Source organism: Orbicella franksi, chromosome 3 (assembly GCF_964199315.1).
Source record: "Orbicella franksi chromosome 3, jaOrbFran1.1, whole genome shotgun sequence".
Classification (NCBI taxonomy): Eukaryota; Metazoa; Cnidaria; class Anthozoa; order Scleractinia; family Merulinidae; genus Orbicella; species Orbicella franksi.
The window spans coordinates 20,411,689-20,431,817 of NC_138147.1; the positions used below are offsets into that span (position 1 = coordinate 20,411,689).

General features: G+C 38.0%; 1 protein-coding gene and 1 long non-coding RNA gene across 2 annotated transcripts in view; one reads left to right on the forward strand and one right to left on the reverse strand.

Annotated features, from left to right (window-relative positions):
* Nucleotides 1-3,088: 3,088 nt before the first annotated feature.
* LOC145481672 (DBH-like monooxygenase protein 2 homolog) overlaps nucleotides 3,089-20,129 on the reverse strand; it is a 32,913-nt gene continuing 15,872 nt past the window's right edge. Inside the window, exons 2-3 of the mRNA XM_081460195.1 lie at nucleotides 10,287-10,433; nucleotides 3,089-8,340 (exon numbers count right to left, since the gene is read on the reverse strand). Of these exons, the coding sequence (XP_081316321.1) occupies nucleotides 8,107-8,340; nucleotides 10,287-10,433 (381 nt within the window). The 3' untranslated portion in view covers nucleotides 3,089-8,106. The remainder of the gene's footprint in view (nucleotides 8,341-10,286; nucleotides 10,434-20,129) is intronic.
* Nucleotides 16,570-18,490, forward strand: LOC145481673 (uncharacterized). The gene is made up of 2 exons (XR_014048670.1): nucleotides 16,570-17,537; nucleotides 17,583-18,490. It is a non-coding gene; the product is annotated as an uncharacterized LOC145481673 (long non-coding RNA).

The window sequence follows — 20,129 nt, forward strand, 5'->3', positions numbered from 1 at the left end:
AGAACGCAATTGATAGCCCTGGCACGGTTAGTCCATCAGCTGAAGGGGTCGTATGGCTCACTTAAGGGGAACAAACGAAACTTGTATATTCTTAATCTTTGACTATTGAGCATCATAAAAATGCATGATAGCAAAGATAGAACGGTAGCTTTCACTTTGTAAATCAAAATTTAAATTTTCCCCCAATACCCTCTTTTTGGCCGCCATCTTGGAATTCTAAAAAAAACATGTCAAATGTTATTTTCGTTTGTTTCTCTTCTTAGAGGCACACACTATTTTACCTGGACGTATATTTGGAATAATTAGTATGTTAGATATTATTTCAGTATTGTGTTTGGTTGTTCAAGCTAGGATGACATCATATATTACGTTACAATGGCCGCCATTTTGTTTTCAAATATCTGAAATAACTAAATTACCATTAAGGTGCTCCACACCACAATAACAGAAAAATACCTTTGTCTACGTTTAGTTTCATACTACGCTATGAATCAGTATACCATAACTCAGATGTAACTGTAGGTCCATACTTTAGTCTAGAACTCGTTTGAGTACAGTAACGCCAGAAGCGTATAACGCCCTTCTTCACTGCTGTCACTTACATTTGGGATCTATAACTTCTCAAACTCATAAACAGTTCATTAAGTTTAAACATGGTAAATCATGACCGTGGCGGTGTTTAGATACCTGATTTTTTTAGCAAATATTTCTACGATTTCATTTTTCTGTTTTAGTTACGGTAGAGAAGATATAGCAAACACTCAAGACTCTGTTTGAGGACCTTTCCAAACACCTAAAAAAATGTCAAAAATACTCCGCTACTAGCGTCGTATTTCAACTGTCTCCTTTGTGGTCTTCCAACGCAACGTCATAGAGATGACTCGCATGGCCGCAAAGCCTCTGGCTAGACTTCCCCGCCTCTGGAGCAGTGGACCTTATAACGCAGCGCATCCATACTCTGGCACTCCTTCTCGTACAGCTCACACCAGTGCCTCTTCCAGTATCCTTTTAGGTACTGTTCACTCCTTCCCAATTCTCGCCATAGCTCGGATGTACCTTTCACTGTAGTGGAGAATTAGAAGCTGAACTGCTTACCAGAGAGTATCACAGCCTGTGATCGTGTGTGCGCCAATTAGGACTTCATGAGGCAGTGCTTGTCAGTGCCTTGGACAAGTTACTTCTCCAAGCTGTTAATGACAAAAAAAGTCATTATTTTGGTGTTTCTACCTCTTCCTTTCTTGATGTAACACATTTCAAGATTATGGCTTTGAGCAAGCAGCAGGACAAAGATATCATTGTCGGAGTGCATGCGCACCAGCCTCTCACATGGTGAACCATACTAATGTCAGCCTCTTCATGATTACACCCCATCTCAGGAACTTGTTCGCATGTAGCTGGGTCTTGAACTTCGGTTGTCACGTACATGATTCGGTCCCTGAGCCTGCCTCTGAATGCTTCTTTCTTCCACTGTGACTCTAGCGAATTGGCAATGTCAGGCTTGTTTGCGCTGAAACTGAAAAGCTTGTTCCCTGACTTCGCAGTATAGGCAGGAAGTATGTTCTTGTACTCTTCACCGTCAGAGGTAGAGTCTCTTTTAAATCTATGACATTATTGATAGATACCTCGTGATACACGTCGAACACTATGTCTACGTGCCTGCTGCTGGTGCTCATTACCAACTCAAACACTCTCATAGCAACCACGAGACGTACCTCCAGAGGGCCGGGATATTCAACTTCTGCAAGACCTACATTCCATGCATACTGAAAATACTGGTTGCGTTCTCTGGGTATTTCTCGGTGACTGTGATGCGTCACTCTAGCTGTCGGGAGAGTTTGGCTTTGCGCAGTTGTTTTTCGTGGGAGTCAACAAGGATCGGCAAGAGACCAAGGAAGTGGGCGAACAGGATAGGCGATAACTTTTCTGTCAATCTGACGAAACTGTCCGACAAGTGCCATCAGAGCAAAAACATCACGATTCATAGGAGGAGGAAGTACTACATCCTGCTAGTTACGAACCTTACACACAGCCTACGGATCCTTAAGGTGGCTCAAAACAGTAATATTTAATCTCCGTGAGACGCCTGGGCTCTAGCGCGCACTTCAGCGCGAGGCATCACGCGATCACCAGAGGGTTCGCGAGATAGCGCGCGAGGTTTAATAAAGTTTACTAAAATCAAAACAAACATGGCGGCGCGAGGCCTACTTCGGAAAACTTTGTTTCCGCCAAGTTTAGTAAGCTGTTTGCGTTATCAGTTATTTTTAGTTTCGAAAACATCCATCCTTCAGGCAATTCCAAAGGAAAACATCCCTTTAAACCGCTGTGCTGGAACGAAAATTGTAATGTTGATGTTGCGATCGACCGCGCCGGCTATCAATCTAAAAAACAGCTGGGAAAAAACTACTCTTCAGGCTTTCTTCGTTCTTTGTATTTGGCTAGTCTCACCTCCGCGTGTTTATGGTACTCTTCTTTTCCCGCTTATGCTGCTAACGACAACAGCGAAAAAGACAACACTATTCGCGGACTATTCGCGTTTATTCGTGTGGAATTGCGGGCTTTACTGATCAGCGGATCCCCTTCACGCATGCGCAAGGGGCGATCTTGCAAAGTCGAGATTTTAATTTGCGCGTAGAACGCGCGCTAAAATACGTTATCCACGAAGCTAATATCTCAAAAAATGATCCGGTGACCCATCTTTTTAATGTATAAAAATATTCCACAGCAAAAGCAGAATGCAAATGCGAAATTGCAAAAAAAAAACCTGTGGAGTGCAATTTCTCCAACTTAAAAATTTCCATTTTTCTTAATTCAAGAAAAATCCACTCCACATAATTTTTTATAACTTTGCCTGTTTCTTCTTCTATGTGTAATAAAAAGATTTTTATTAAAAAATGGGTCACCTGCTTAGTTTTAAAGATAGACGCAATTGATGGTAAAAAATGGGTCAAGTTTGTTGCTATGCAACAGGATAGTGCAACCTTAATTTATGACTTTCCACAATGAAAGGTACAGTGGAGAGTTACCTTAAAAAATTAGCATAGCCATTCAAGACAGTACAGTTCCAAGCCTAAAAAATCGCATTTAGTTCTGTAAGTCTCAAAAAAAATTTTGTTAAGGAAAAATCTCTAAACTTTTAGCTACTCGGATTAAATTTACTTTCTCTTACTCTTTTTAATCGACTTTCATCGTTTCAATGCGCTTGAATTTTCAGAGCTGGGCTCTTCCTAATTTGCATGATCCGTAATCGGCCCGTGGGCATTACTTAGCTCTTATTAACCGAGCTGGAGGTCTGTATGGGAGAATCTTGACCGAGGTCGTGAGTACAGACCGAACGCAGTGAGGTCTGTACACACGACCGAGGTTAATAAGATGTTTATTATATGGCAAAGAAGAAAACTTTAATTCGTTTAATGTAACTGGTTTGTTGACATTTTGCCAAAGGCGATGAGCTTAACTTAAACCTGCCGAAATCTGCTCGTCCTTTTTACTTTTTTTTTTTGTCATCAGCCTTTTTGGCACTCCCATAAATGATTGACAAGAAAATAAAAGAAAATGGTGAACATTTTTGTATTTCGTTTGCTACTTTTTCAACGCACAATGAAACCGGTCTAGATGCCGGTCTAGATGGGAAGATCTAGACCGCGGTCAATATCGATTTCAGCCGATCAAATTCGTGTATTCTGTAGTTCCCAGTCCTTCTGAGACACAGCCATATAATAAGGTTGTATAATGACCGCTCAGATCACGCTCTTAGCCAATTAGAACGCGCGTTATATCGGCCACAAGCCAAAGCCATATAATAATACATGGTTAATGGTAACATAAAAACTATTTTTCACCCGAGATCACAGAGAACACCTTTGGTAAGAAACAGAAAGGTCCTTGATCTGTTGGCCAAATCACTTGGGTTATAAGGCGAAATAAAGCAGAAAGTCTCGAGCGCATCTCATAGGCTTAAGATTGCCCCCCCCCCCCCCCACCCCCGACAGTCACGTGTACATGTGATGGCAGGGAAGAAAACAGCTAGAACCGAGATCGAAAGTCTTTTTGGTGTAAGCAGGAGGGCTCCTACCAGCAGCATACCCTTGTGTCCCACAAAGGATCTGACTCCACTCCAAGACATACATTTTCAGTTTAAACGAGTGATAACGTAACTAGAGGGAGTTATGGCAGTTGGGCAAGAAATTCATTCATTGGTTACCCCTACATTTTATGTTATGAAAATGGAAGTGGCAAGCCTATTCAACACGTGATTAGTTTTTGGTTGTGAGCAAAAGGTATTTAGACTGTATTTTAGCTTAACCAGAGGAAGGCTGTCAAAACCCCGACAAAGTCAGCTACCTGACCCGACAAACGGAAAGAGAACTTCCGCTGAATTATCAAACTGTTTCAGTTCCTTACCGGCACCTTGTCTTTAAAACCTACGTGAAAGCCTGCAGGTGTTGATTTACAAAGGCGGTAGTCTAAAACAATTCACGGCTACTTTTTCTTCCCTTCACGTTGTAAAGGCTAGTGAGCATCAGTTTTTCTCATGTAGGGGAACAAAATCTAGCATTTGTTCAGACTACACTTCTGATGAGAAAAACGCCATCACCACTGACCAGACTATAGAGCTTTAAGCTACATTTATTGTCCTTGGTAAAGCACTAAGCAGTGGTACATCGCAAATAGCAAACTGTATGGTTCACATTCGAGAGTGATTCTATTAGTGTGCAAAGTGTCAATTAATCAGTGCAAGTGCGTGGTTACAAAAGCAAAGTAGCACCGAAAACGTAACTTCTTTAGGGGATACATTTGCAATCCTACTATCTCTTTCACAGGCTATATTCAATAAGTCTGATCCTACTACTACTGAACACAAAAAGATCTAAAATAATGTGTCAATAATGTGTCCTAATTACCATTATTTAAACTATAATATTTAAAATACTGCATTGTACCTCTTTATAACGTACAAACTAAAATACTTTTTACTCTAATGCCTACTATTAAATGAATTTTAAATGCATTTAAGTATTATAAATGTCTGTGATTACGAATTACTGATAAAGACTCGATTAATTATAAAGTCACTTTGGCGGGACTCATAGAAAGTTTCATATTGACATCACGTTGATACAGACACCTCATTGGGCAACTATGGAGTCCATATTAAATAATACACTACCTCTTAAGGAATACAACCAATCAGGAGACTAGAAAGCCATGCTGCATATTAACGGTATATCCACGACCTTAAAGTTTTCCCGCGCAGGTCTTTTTATTGACTTGTAGCTCAGCTCAGATATTGAGAAATCGTTCAAACATGAAAGAAAAACCAAACTGTTCCTCCAGTTAAAAAGCCATGGGAACAGAAAATCTGATGTATGAGGGGGAAAACTCTACACAGATCTCGAAGAATCTGGCAAACAGTACCCGAAAACCCAAGAACAGTTAGGAAATAAATAGAAAAATCTGAAACAAGATTTCTAAACGAGGCAGCTTAGCAGGTAAAGTTGAAAAGCTTCACAAGCTTTCATGTAAGGTTATGTTCATTGAAACTTTACCTTTTTTGTAAGTCTTCAATATTAAATAAGGATGTAGTACATGTCATGACTAGACAAACAAGACAAAAATTTATCTCAAAACACACAGTGAAATGAAGTTGAAATAGTTTTATCATGTTTTCTGGTGCCATATGTGACCGTTAATACCAGACTCGCTACTTGACGTTTCTTTGTATGCACAGTCACCTCAAGTCTTGTGTGTCTACAGAAATCATGGCACTGATGGGATACTTCAGGGCATACCATTCATCTCATGACAATGCATAACTAGTATTGACTGTTCCACTAAAACTTGTAACAAATTAAATGCAGCAGCAGTTAATAATAAATTAATTATAATAAATTAAATGCAGTATTCTGTTAATATTAAGCAATTACTTTACAAAATACAGTCGAACCTCCAGTTGCGACCACTTCTCCTCAGCAACCAGTTTTCCAAAATACCAAAAGTTTCCAAGTCAAATCACTATATTTGGAACCTCTTGTAAGTGACCACCCTTCATAAGCGACCGCGACCACTTTTGAAGCTAGAAGTTTGAAATTTTATTGTTTTTAAACTCCCGTAAGTGACCACTTGATAGAAAATAGAGCAGAAATTGGATAATAAGGTGTTGTAATATTATCGCATTCCTTGGTAGTACAAGAGACAGAAATTTCTCATTGGGAAGTACCGAATTTTTTTCTCGAAATTGACTTTTTACATGAATCAAAAATTTAAAACTTTAGAGAAAACTGCACATACACTGTACTCTATCAGTCTTAAAAGAGACGACTTTATAAAAATGTCTTATAATTACAGACAATTAGAATCACCAGCAATATAATAGGGCTGTCAAATTTAAAGCTAGCAATTTCCAATCCTTATCAGTTGATGTTCAGTTGCCCCTAACGTTTAGAAAACATTAAAGATCCAATTTGTAACTATCGTGAGACTCTTACCGTTCTTCTTATTAAGTAGTTTAACAGAGTGACATTCTGAATAAACACATTGGAAAGCATAAATATTTTTGTGGCCACAAAAAGTTATAAGTTGGGTTGGATGCGCGTTAACGCATGGTAAGTCTCTACAGCTACTAGATGCTAATGAGGCACAATTTTGACCCAATATGGTCTAAGCTCTCATAAGCGACCACCTCCCGTTAGCGACCAACTAGGCTTGACATTTTGGGCGGCCGCTTACAGGAGGTTCGACTGTAATTGTAACTAATATTGTAGTCTTACTGTACAAACAGCTGCAAAAGAGTTGAGAAACTTCTCAAACTTGTCCTCACTGTAAAAATAAGCAGATCATTTCCGAGCACCCTTCCCTTTTCTATTTAGTTGATATAATAAGTTTAAGTACAGTGCTGAAATTCAGACAACACTGATAAGGAAGAGAAAGGACACACTATGTATCAATGTATAACATTTCTAAAATGATGCTCTTAACCAGTGACTGTGTCAGTTCTCTTTAAAACTGAGTGTACAGTGTAGCTTGGTACTTGTACTGGACAAAATGTACAGCATATTCTTGTAAATGTACCTGTGTTTTTGTTTTTTTCCATTGCTGGAAGCACATACATGTACATGCACAGTGTGACTTAATTCCTACAGTGCCTTTAGGCTCCTACTAGAGCAAAGGGTGTCTATGCAGTGTAGTACATGTAAGTTAAAATTGGCAACCTAATTTGCAGCTAATAAGCCCAAGGCCTAAATGCAATTACGTCCACTAGACATGTACATGTACATACATAAATACAATCAAGACTAACCCAGGAAATTCATACAAACATACACCAAAGTAATAGGTAAGGCCTCATTCACACTAGCAACATACATAACAACACAAGAAGGATGTTATGTTGTTGTGTTTGCAGTGTGAACATCCTGACGTAATGAAATATAGCAACATAACAGCGTGAACATAACGACATAAGGAAAAAACTGATCTTTTCCTTATGCTTTTATGATGTTCACATTGCAATGTAAGTATTATGTCGTTCTGTCACTATCTCATTATGTTATTTATGTCATTTCTTCACTACTGTGAACTCATTACCTAGTTTATCTCATCATGTCGCCAATGTGAACTAGGCCTAACCAATATACTGTATCTGAATCGAGCCATATTGACGTTAAGTTTTACATGTAAACTGTGACTGTAAAAGAGTCCTTTTCAATCAGTCCAATTAAATGTGGGTTTTCTGAAAATGCTATCCACAGAATCAACATTTCCTATTATAATCAACGTATGCAACAAATTTGATTTATTTCTTGTTTATAGGCTAGTACAGTTATTTGTTCTTGGTCTTATTTTAAAATACTGGCAAAAATGTCACTCGCAATTAATATAATTTTGGAATGCAGCAAAACCCATCTACATGTATTATTTCAAAGGCTTGTAATATGTATTTAGAGAAGATTAATTTGTTTCTATCTGTATTTATGTTTCCTATACCATTGTAAACCATCTTACGTTAAGTTGTTTTTTCTGTAAATAGTGTGCGATGATAAAAAAAAACTGAAAACCAAAGTGAAATATTTGCCAGAAGTTCCATGGAATGCCCTCAAAACTCATGATCTAGTAAAAGAAAATGACTGCAATGATAAACAGCAAAAAGTTGCCAATGATAGAGACTGCTATTGTGCTGGCTCCAGTTGTGTGTGGGTCATTGTCAATAGCCTCCACTATAGGTTTTTCCCTTGGTTGCTTAAAAAAAGCAACCTCTTCAAATCCTTTATGTGTATGTTTTTCCATTCCATTTGTAGTATCATTAGTGTAATGGTAAGCCCACACCATCCATCTACTGCCAGGCTAAAAAGAATGAAAAGCAATGCTTAACGCCAGACATCTTGATCAACAGGGCTCTTAAATTTAACACAACTTTGTGCTTGAGATAAACTACATGTACATGTATAGTTATAAATGGCAACACTCTGTGTTCAATATGGTATGCGTGTGATGAAACAAAGAGCAACTTGATTAGAAGCTTTGGCCATTGTCAAAGATGTGGGGATGAAAACACAAAAATATAAAGGAGAACTTGTAAGCATTCCTGTCTGCTCAGTTTCAAAACCTGTTGGCGCATTGTTTAGATCACACAAGTACCAACAGGCTTTTAGCACGGATTTGAAAATGGGTGTCCAAAATGTACTATAGGGCCTGCTCAAATGAACAATTTACAAGACAACATATCAAAAATAAAACAATTTTCTTTAATAAGTAGCCATCCACAGGACACCTGGACACCCATCTGGGAAAACACCCGAGTACCAATGAAGTAAAAAAGGTGAGTTCTTAAAAAGTAAGTTATTGCACAGTCATAATGCATTTTAGCCCTACCAAGTTAATGCTTAAGACTACTTTTCCCTTGTTAACACATTACAATGAACTGGTAAGTATGGGCATTCAACGATGAACTTAAATTACTCCCTCAGACAGTGTTTTCAAACCAAGCAGGTGACCACCAGAGTTCCACTGCCTACTTGACGATACATCGCCGGCTCCCCCCTTTAGCAATCAGCTTGCAACACCCTAATTTTTCAAAACTTTAAGGTGGCTCTGAAGCCCATGTACAGATTTTTTAAAACTTTGCCAAAAGTTGCATCTCATCATGCTTATTAAAATTTGATAATATAAAACAATTTCACCATGCTGTTTTTGAACTATAAGCCCCTTAAGCTGTAATTAACGGTGATTTTAGAGAGTCATACTGTTGCTATGGTAACCTATTGTGTCACAAAAATGATAACAATGTGTTCACCAATGATTGGGCAGTTTTTTGATACCATGATTGTAGCATCAAGTGATAATGAGTGGTTATACTGACCCATCAAAATCTAACTGCTGGAAACTGTTTTGAGCCACCTCAAGGTCATAATCCTAAGCTTCAATTTAATGTTATAAATGAAAAATGTGAGATTTGGAAATGTTTTAAATGATTTTCTTTTTTACAATTTCATCTCAGACAAACATGTGTTACGAGGATTTATTTAATTTTCATGCCACTCTGTAAAGCAAGATACACTGTAACATGGTGGCTAATATAAATCTTTGCTTCCTTGACTAGTTTTCATTAAATTAACGCAACCTAAGAAAATCAATAAAGTTATACCAATGAAAGATCTATATCTAACTCTGAATGCTTAAAATGGCATTTCCTAGCTTTTATATTGTAGATTAAAAATTTTCTGGGGGAGTGGGGCATTCCCCTAGACCCCTAGAATGAGGGGCTTTGCAGCCCCTAACTTGTCATAGCCGCCTACTTCAAAACATTTTAGAACAGCTGCTCAGATATCAAGTTCAGCCCTGCTATGGGAAGCAACTTGGTGAACTGCTAAACTTAGTGCCACAGGAATAGAATGGAACGGAATAGAAGTGCAGAGCAAAACAGAGCAGAATAAAAACGAAACGATTAGAATAGAATTTCTAGGTGCATTGGTGCTAGTATTAGGCACAGTTTTGTTTCCTGGATATACTGCACCTATACATGATCCTCTACACATGTAGTCAAATGCATACAATGACTACTAAACAAAGGAAGTACAATGGTTGTTCCTTTGTTTACCACTACACAAGGACAAATTTCAAGATTGTGCTATACTTTATACTGAAACTTCGCTCATTGGCCATGGTTCGTGTCATTGACAAGTCTTTTAACACAACATAGGAAGAGAGAGCTGGAGAATATTTCATGTTCTGATCTAAGGCTCCAGTCAGGGTATTTTGAGATGATTGGTCTATTTACAAGCTGTACCTACCCCAATGACATTGTCATCAATGTCATCAGTATCTTTCTTCCGATTGAATTCCATAGTTGTCACACCGTCAATTTCAGTTATCTTTGTAACGTTCCAGTCTTGCTTTTCATCCACCTCTGGGGCCATATGCCCTCTAGTCATACGATCCTTCAAAAAAGAATATCAGGGATTTAATCCTGAGATGAAGACGTTTAGGTTATCCGCTAACGGCTACCAGGCAAATTGGGAAGCAGTAATAACAGTTCCAGAAGCAATTAAATGTTTTAAAACCAGAAAAAGCAACCGCTTAAGAAATGTTAACTGTCGATATTTGGTTCTTTTTGTTTTGTAGTGGATGAATTCTCCCAGCTTCGCATACATACATTCACAATCGGTTGTCCCAAAAAACTACAACCACTGACAAAATTATTTGTGATGGAAAATGCCAAAAACATTAACCCGTAACCCTTATTACCATAAAACCTTGAATTAGCGCCCCCCCCCCCCTCGAATAAGCGCTCCCTTCAAATAAGCGCCCCCCCTCCATCGGCCAAAATTTTTCATTTATAACATAAAAAATTTTTTCGCGAAAACTAAGCGCAAATCGACAAAAACAATTATGCAATGATGCTTTTCATGTCAAAACAAGTCAGTCTGCCAAAATTTAGCTCAATCCTGCAAAAAAATTAAAATCTGCTCAAAATGCCATATAAGCCCTTTTTGCAGGAAAGCCTTTGTTTATTAGTCATGATCAAGATCCCTAACAATATTCTTTGTAAAACTATAGTATTAAAAAGTGTAGTCAAAAGCGAGCTTGTTTTGCTTTTAAAGAGCAAAAGCAGCGCTCACACGCGTCGTAACTAATGAAGAACACTCGAATGAGTTCTGATTGGCTCAGAGTTGAGTGGTTCAGTACACCATATTGTTTTCCAAACGATTTGTAAAAGTGTTGTTTCACGATTTAATGTTGCTTTATTTAAACAGTTTTGTTCTTCATTAATATTCATATTTTTGATTATCCGAACCCTTGATTATCTGGACTATTTCGTCTAGTGCAACGGGTCCAGATAATCAAGGTTCAACTGTTTGCATGAAAGCCCACTTGAAATGTGTCAAGATTACACGGTAAATAACTCATGACAATCTTTTTGTCCTCCACTGGTGAAAAGGCCAAGAGGCAGGTGGAGTTTCATGTGAACTAAACTTTGCGTTGCGATGTATTGAAAGGATTTACAATTTTTTGTGTCAAAATAGCACTGTGATGTGAGGAGTAAAAGGTTTTTTTGGAGATAATTTTGCTTTTGTGACCTTTCACCTCTATCTGGGTGTTCAATTAGATAGCAGATTATGTTGGAAAGAATACTTTCTACATGAATCAAGTTAATGTCCAATGGCACCAGCAAGGCTAATAAGACAGAACTTTTGGTCCTGTGACAAGAAAGTTAAAACGACTTTCTATGAAACAGTGGTAAGACTCAAACTTGAGTACGCATAGTCAAGCTGAGACTAGCAATACAAAAGAGCGGAAGTTGTACAGAGATCTGCTGCACATTTCTGTACAAGTGATTACCAGCACACTTCAAGTGGCACTGACTGGCACTGGAATCCCTGGAAACGACAAGGAAGTTAGGCTGACTAGTGATGATGTATACAATTATCCACAAACTTGGCAACATGAGTGTGTTTAACTACATGTATCTGCAATTCTCCATGGAAACATGAACCAAAAAAACAGCCATAGGATGCTCTTTAGCTCTAAAAACATTTTTAAATTTTCCTTTTCCCCAAGAACTTCAAGGGACTGGAACCAGCTCTCAGCTGTTAGTGTGATGCCTCATCAACTTTACTAACTCAAGAAAAAAGAAAAGGTGAATACCAAGTGACTTGTGAACTTCAGGCTTCTACATTGAATTATGCACTTTGCTTTGGTATATCACAACATACCAAACCCTAGGATTACAAATTGTATCTGTAATACTTTTTTCATTCCATGTCCAGTCTTTCTAGTTATCTTGGGACATGATCAGTAACAGATGTTTACATCAAAATTCCAAGCTTGATTTGGACACAAGTAAAATACAATAAAAACAGCATCAAGAAAATGAAACTAACATAAGATGCATGTACTGAGTGGCATGTATCTTACCTAGTTAAGTAAGTTCATAAATGATGCAATGTTCTCCACGTTGGTCTCAAAATCAGTACTTGTAAAATTATCTGTTCCCACATTTGATTATTATGAGTGAATTTTCATACTTCTTCTTCACGGTGGATGCCAAGTAAATGGATTGCTGGGATAAAAACCAGTAGTATTGTAGCTAATACACCCTATCAGACATTCATCCCCATCCTAAATCTGCCCCAGACTGCACTGTACAGACTTGGCGATGAACTTTGTGATTAATACAAGATGGTGAACAAGTGAAGTGAAACAAGGTTTTACTTTCATAATTATGTGATAGGGGTGCTAATCAAAGGAATTTCTCTACTTTTTGAGAGAAACAACTCTTATGAAACAAATTCTGATCAGCAAGGCTGAAGATGTCCACGGTTCCATTCAATCCAGGCTTATAGCCAAGATTTGACACCTGGACACCCGTCTAGCTAAAAGTCTGGTTCAGTCTGAATCATGGTAATGAGTACTGGAAACAATCATTACCATGAAATCCTCAGGCTTGACCTACTGTAACACAAAGCATTTGGTGCCAAGTCTGTTCCAGGGAATTATGGAGAACGCAGATTGGACAATTTGTAAATTGCAAAACCAGAACATTTTTGTTTAAAATTACTTGGTTTTTCTGTCTGAAGATCAAATACCATCAGGAGGGTTCAATGATCATTTTCATAGAAATTGATCTTTGAATCTCTCACTGCCAAGTATGTAGTTGTTTTTTGAACAACCATACCTGTGAGTCAAGATTTTTACAGTCTAGCAAAGCTGGGGAGACTGTTTTGGTTGTGGCTACATGTACATCAGTGAGACCGTAAGGAATGTGCAGGTGCATTATTTTGTGGAACATTCAAACACATGCAATGACTCTGAACCTGCCTATCACCTAAACAAGAATCCTTTACATTCTTTTAGCTGGCACATACTCTGACAACCCAATCTTTTCACAAGCAAAGAATCCTACAGGGCCTAATGATCCAACAATGGCAACCCAGCATGTAGAAATATTTATGGCATAATTAAAGAAACAATACTCAGTTCTATGCCAGAAACAATCCAGTTCAGCAATTTCCCCCCTTTGAAAAATGTAGACTCCTTCACACTCTAAGGGGCATTATGGGTGATCAGGGCAAATTTACAAAGAAGAAAGGATGTAAAACATACATTGTTCTTTACATTTCTCTTCTGATTTCACATTTGGAGACGAAACCTAAACTGTAGATGGAGAAACCCCTTTTCTAGGTTTACCAGCGTTTTTAAGCTGATCAAGTGATTGTTGTGGGCGTAGGAATTTTTTTTTACAGTTAAATCTCAGCCACTCAAGCCACATCTCTGATACTCTGATAAGCAGGCTAATGCCTACCTCATTCAACTCAAAAACGCTTCATAAATGTAGAAAAGGGGTTTCTCTATTTACAGTAAAAGTTTCTTCTCAAACCTTAAACTCAGAACAGAAATAAGAAGAAAAACTTGTCTTTTGCTGCTTTGTTTCTTCGCTGTGGCTACATGTCCGGCAGCTGGACAGGTTTTTTAAAATACTCTGTGTCCGGCAGTGAGACTTTTTTCATAAAGTAAAACAATGTAAAAAGATCTTTAAGCCAGGCGACCCCAACAGGAATTGAACCCGGGTCGCCAGCATGGCAAGTGATACCCATGACCACTGTGCCATGGCAACCGACCGGCAGCTTTGAAATTTTTTAATTATTTATAGAGTTACTCTTAGCATTATTGAAAGCTAACCGGAGTGCTATTCAGGCTAACCGGAGTGCTTTTTAGGCTAACCCGAGTGCTGAATGACTGAATGTAGACTCCTTCACACTCTAAGGGGCATTATGGGTATCAGGGCAAATTTACAAAGAAGAAAGGCTGTAAAACATACATTTTTCTTTACATTTCCCTTCTGATTTCACATTTGGAGACGAAACCTGCTAACCCGAATGACTGCTGGTCATTTTATAATAGTACAAACATATCATTCAAACTGAAACCCTTATGGCCTTACCTATAATTTTAGTTCTGCAATAGTTTGGACATGATGTCTACCAACTTTGACATATGTTTGATCTTTCTCTGGTATTTTTAAACCAGTAATTTTTTTCATTCCTGTCAGTTTTTCAGTAGAATTTCAGATGCATCAAGAAAGAATTTTCTAGCGGTTTGACAACAAAATTTGGCACAAGCTTTCATTGTAGAACTTTTCTGGCATTGATAGCCATTTAAATGCTTTCGGCAAACAAAACGTGAAAGCTTCATTAAATCTCTGCTTGTGAAGTCTTACATACAAAATCCTATTGTTCTAAAAACATTAAAGGTACTAGTTTTTCCGAGCTTTAATAAAGGAAGTTTCATCAAATATTGGTAGCCTTTGATGAACTATGTATTTCAGTTCCCGCGTTTTAGTTTTGCTCAAATGCTCGTCGGACGATCATGAATTGTACTCTTGAAGAAACAGCTGCTCGAAGGAAAGACGGTATCATACACAAATATAAGCTCACATTTCTGACAAATTCCTTTAGGTCTCAGTCCTCTCTTCCTTAAGGCTTATTTTATCAAGTAACGAAAGTAACAGAGATCATTTTTAAAAGCCATTCATGAGTTCAAGTTCAGCCTAAGACGTGCAACAAATTCAAAACAAAGTGGAAAGGAAATCGTAACCCACAAACCTGCCATTGAAGAAGAGCATCTCAAACAACTCAAAGCCGGTGGTGTTTGTTCGCTTTCTTCTTCACTCTCGCTTTTAAGAAATGTCTGGTTCCATATTGTTCTTTTCTTTTGCCGAAGAGGCCGTGAAGGACAGAGAGTTCAGCCACCAAAAGCTTCAACCATGTGCAGTTTGTTTTCAATTCTTCGGAAAACTGATCCAGAAAAGTTTCGATATGTCACTTTGTCATATTTTTGAGTGAACATTTTTACGCAGTTTCTCACGCTTTTGACTTCAAATAAGCTGGATGCGATTCCATATCTACTTTCTCAAAAGTCTCAATTTAATGAAAGAAATGGTAAGTGTGCAGTGTGCAACTACTGAGTTATGGATGAATGAATGAATGCTTTATTTAACGTGGATATACGCTTAGCTTGAGAGCTAGTTTACAGGTATTCCACCCAGTAACTGATGAAAACCTAACAACTAAACAACACTAGTATCACAATTCATCAGGTAAAACCACAAATTAAATACTGATTAAAACTATTAGTACAATATCACCGCCGCAGTCAAACTACTATCAAAACTAATGTCATAAATTTACTAATCCCCAGAATTTAACGACCTAATTCTGTTTACTATTTCATTGGTGCCTACTTTTATTCTAATGTCATTTGATAGTTCATTCCATTTCTTGGCTGCAAAATATCTCCATGACTTGAGTCCATATTTGGTAGTGTTAACTTTAGGTAAAGATAAAACATATTCTTGGCACCTGAGATTGTACTTAAATGAGCGCAAATTAATAAGATTCCTAATTGCCTGTGGTGCTTTGTTCGATATGCTATTATGTACTGTCAATAACATGTCTTGAATTCTTCGAGATTCCATAGAGGGTAGTCTTATCCTGTCCAAGAAATGCTGATAGGATGCATGTTTATCATTATAGACACATCTCAACGCCCTTTCATTGACTTTTTCGATTTTTGTAGTGTTTCTTTTTCTGCAGTGGTGCCAAACTTGGTTGCAGTAATAAAAATTTGGTAGTATGAACGAATGATATAACAATTCCTTGGTTTTCAGTGGTAAAATGTTTTTCAGTCTATTAAGGGCATTTATTTGAACACTCACTTTGCGGCAAATACTCTATACTTGATCGTCAAATTTTAGGTTACTGTCATGTACAACCCCCAAGAGGTTAGTCTTTTCTGTAGTCCTAATATCAATATTACCCAATTTAAGGAGTAGCTGTTCTTCTGTTCTGCAAAGGACCATAGCCTGGTACTATTCCGGATTCAGTTTCATGCCATTTTGAATAAACCATGTGGTTGCGTTCGCAAGATCACTATTTAGGTTGTCTTCAACAGCACGTACATTCTTATTGGAACAATGGATATTTGTATCATCCGCATAATTGATAATCCTGCATTTTGTTATTGCATACGCCAAATCATTTATAAAAATATTTAACAATGTACGTCCTAAGACAGAGCCTTGAGGGACTCCTCTTAACACCCTTCCCACATGGAGAAGGCAGTAGCGAGCTTCACTCTTTGATGGTGAGAAGGGAGATAGCTTCGCATTAAAGATAGCGCAATGATCACCTAAGCCATAGAATTTAAGTTTTTGTTGAATTAAGTCATGTGATAGACAGTCAAAGGCTTCACTTAAATCAATGGCTGCTGTGCTGATAATGTTATGATTATCAAGATCTTCCTTCCACTGTTCAGTGAGTGCAAGAAGTGCTGTCAGGCACCCATGATATTTTCTGTATCCAAACATAGAATTATGAAGAATCTTCTCTAAATGAACTGTCAATTGTTGATGAATAAGATGTTCAAAGATCTTGGACATTACTGGAAGAACTGACTGGTCACACATTCTCTTTCTCTGATTGTGACTCCTTTTTATGACATGGTACGATCTCTCCTCATTTCCAGGAGTCAGGGACTGCTCTCGAAGTGATGATAGTGTTAATTAGATGACTAAGACGCTGTGTAATTGATGGAATGGATGCCTTGAATGGATGGAATGGAATGGAATGGATGCACTTGGGAGGTTTGCTAAGCACCCAAGAAGCTAGAGTCGCACTCACCTATTGCCTTGTGCGACTCTTACGCATCTTTCATGCTTAGCAACCTCCCACGTACATCCACAACTTGATAGTCGCACGCTGCATGCTTACCATTTCTTAATTACCAACTTACAAATTTTCGATGGAAAGTGCTACTTTATGCAAATTTATGGCACGTTGTCCAGATGTTCTCACATATAAGCCGCATCCCCGATTTTTCAGGAAAATTTTGAGTAAAAAGGTGCAGCTTATCCACTGGTGTTTGGCATATTGTAAAGCATTGACTGGAGTGGACTGGAGTGGACTGGAGTGGACTGGAGTGGACTGGAGTGGACTGGAGTGGAGTGGACCAGATTTGTAAAACATGGAGTGGATTTGTAAAAGGTAGATTTGTAAAAGGTGGATTTGTAAAAGGGGGATTTGTGAAAGGTGGATTTGTGAAAGGTGGATTTGTAAAAGGTAGATTTTTAAAACATGGATTTGTAAAAGGTGGATTTGTAAAAGGTTGATTTGTAAAAGGTGGATTTGTAAAAGGTGGATTTGTAAAACATGGATTTGTAAAAAATGATAATTTAAAATAAAGCGCGTGATGAGAATACAGAATTTTTTTTTTCGTGCAGATCAAATCGGAAACTGTGCAATAAAAGCTAAAGATTGTGGCACCCAGGGGACAATAAGCGGCAAGAATCTAACGGTATTGAAAGAAAACTGGATGTTATCCTACAATATAATTAGCCAGAAGTTTGTGCAAGTGGCTAACAAAATCAACTGTTATTTAATTCCGTAAATCTTTGCTTTTTTAGTTTGTGCAAAAGGTGGATTTGTAAACAAGACATTGTCTTAATCAGAAAGAACGCTCAGCAGAAATGTGACCCTCCATAAGAAAACACGTCTTATGAAACATGGCAATTTGGGTGAAACCGGGTTTCAAAAGGGTTACCAAAGGGTTTCAAACTCCCAAAACCGGGTTTCCAAAGGGTTTCTAAAGAGTTTCCAAAGGGTTTCCAAAGGGTTTCTAAAGAGTTTCAAAGGGTTTCCAAAGCATTTCCAAAGGGTTTCATCACTTCTGCTTCAGTAACGACTCGCCTGGGCAAGTCTTCTGTAAGGGCTATGTTGATTCTGAAGAAGTGGAATTTGATTTGCTCAGAGATCCAACAAAACTTCCACCTTGTACACTTCCTCCTATCATTAATCCAGCAGGCCTGGATTTAGAAAGGAAGAGCTATCTGTATAAAGAAATAAGGCAGTTTTGCAAGCCAAATTCTGTGGATCTGGTGGCACCAAAACCATGAAACGGTAAACCTTGTTGAAAATGTAAGCTTCATAGTTTACTTAGTTTGCCTAACAACTGGGACTTCGAAATATATCGACAAAATCTTCCAACGAACGTGAAAGCCTTTTAAATATCTCAGTAAATTGATATTAATTCTATGTGGGATAAAAAGAAACTTTTCAATTCAAGGCGAGATTATTTCAACAGAAAGCGAAAACAAACATTAAACACTGTAACACGAATTTCATCACATGTTGGACTCAACAATGCGGTAAACATGCAATGCCGTGTGGATTAACTATTCGTTTGTTTCGTTTTTGACTAGTTGAAAAGGGAATTTATACAACAGTGTTGCTTTGCTAAGTGTGCAAATGAGACCTAAACCTTTCAAATGCACTGTAACAAGACTCCTCGAACGTGATTATAATTTCCATAAATCGTGATCTTCACATTGTGATTGTAACACAACATGTGTTGCCGGTCAGAGCAATAAAACACTCATTCACGTATATCACTAGCAGATTGTCGGCCTGTTCATGATAACTTTACATGGACAGCAAAAATTACTCAAAAGAAGGAAGGAAAACCATTCAAACCAAACTAACAATGCCTTCAACAAATTACAGAGTCTAAATAGTTTGTTGGTGGGATCGAAAGCTGACATGTTCCATATTTACTCGCAAGAAAGCAAAAGTTTTGTAACGAGCAAACAGTTTAAGTGGAAAACATAATTTCAAATTCTTCGGGAAGCTTGAGAATTAGTTTAGAGAGAACGTAGGCAGAATTACGCAGCAGCAAACAAAATATTCAAAAGAAAAGGTCGCACCTCACGCAAATATGCAAATGACGCGTGTCGTTGATCTCACATGTAAACGATAACCTATTTGCGTTTACATTCGCAAACGTCTGCAATTTTCGCCACTAAACTTTGGAGAAGTTTTACATGCGTTATATCTTTTGATCTTTCCACAACTATAAATAAATCAGTACTGAGTCATGCAGCAAAATAACATTTCTGCAAAAAAAAAAATTAACATGCAGTGCTGCCACACATTCGCCAGCGAACGCAAACTAGGAAAATATTTTTTTCCCCGACACTTTCAAATCAGGTTTTCAAAGAGTATTCGGAACATTTCGAAGGGGTCTCCAACGTGTTCCACATTCCAAAGAGTTTCAAAGCGTTTCAAAAGGGTTTCCAATGGGTTTCAAAGCATTTCAAAAGAGTTTCAAAGCGATTCAAAAGGGTTTCCAAAGGGTTTCAAAGCCTTTCAAAAGGGTTTCGAAAGGGTTTCGAAAGGGTTTCAAAGCATTTCCAAAGGGTTTCCAAAGGGATTCAAAGCGTTTCAAAAGGGTTTCAAAAGGGTTTCAAAAGGGTTTCAAAGCATTTCCAAAGGGTTTCCAAAGGGTTTCAGAGCGACCTCAAACCCCCTAGAAAACGCTTTTGTGGATAAGACGTGTTTTCGTATGGAGGGTCACAAATAGTTAGGAGCTCTCATTAAATTTCACTACAGGCGAGTAGAGCGGAATATGACCAAACTCCACAGGATTAAACAGCTAGAAGTAAAAGCAATGATGAAAAGCTAACTAAGAATAAGGCACATTACACGGTCCTTGAACCGAGAGCTAATGTAAACAAACATGAAGAAGAATTGAAAACATCCAGAAAATTCACGGCTGAAATTTCAGATACAGAAATAACTTTC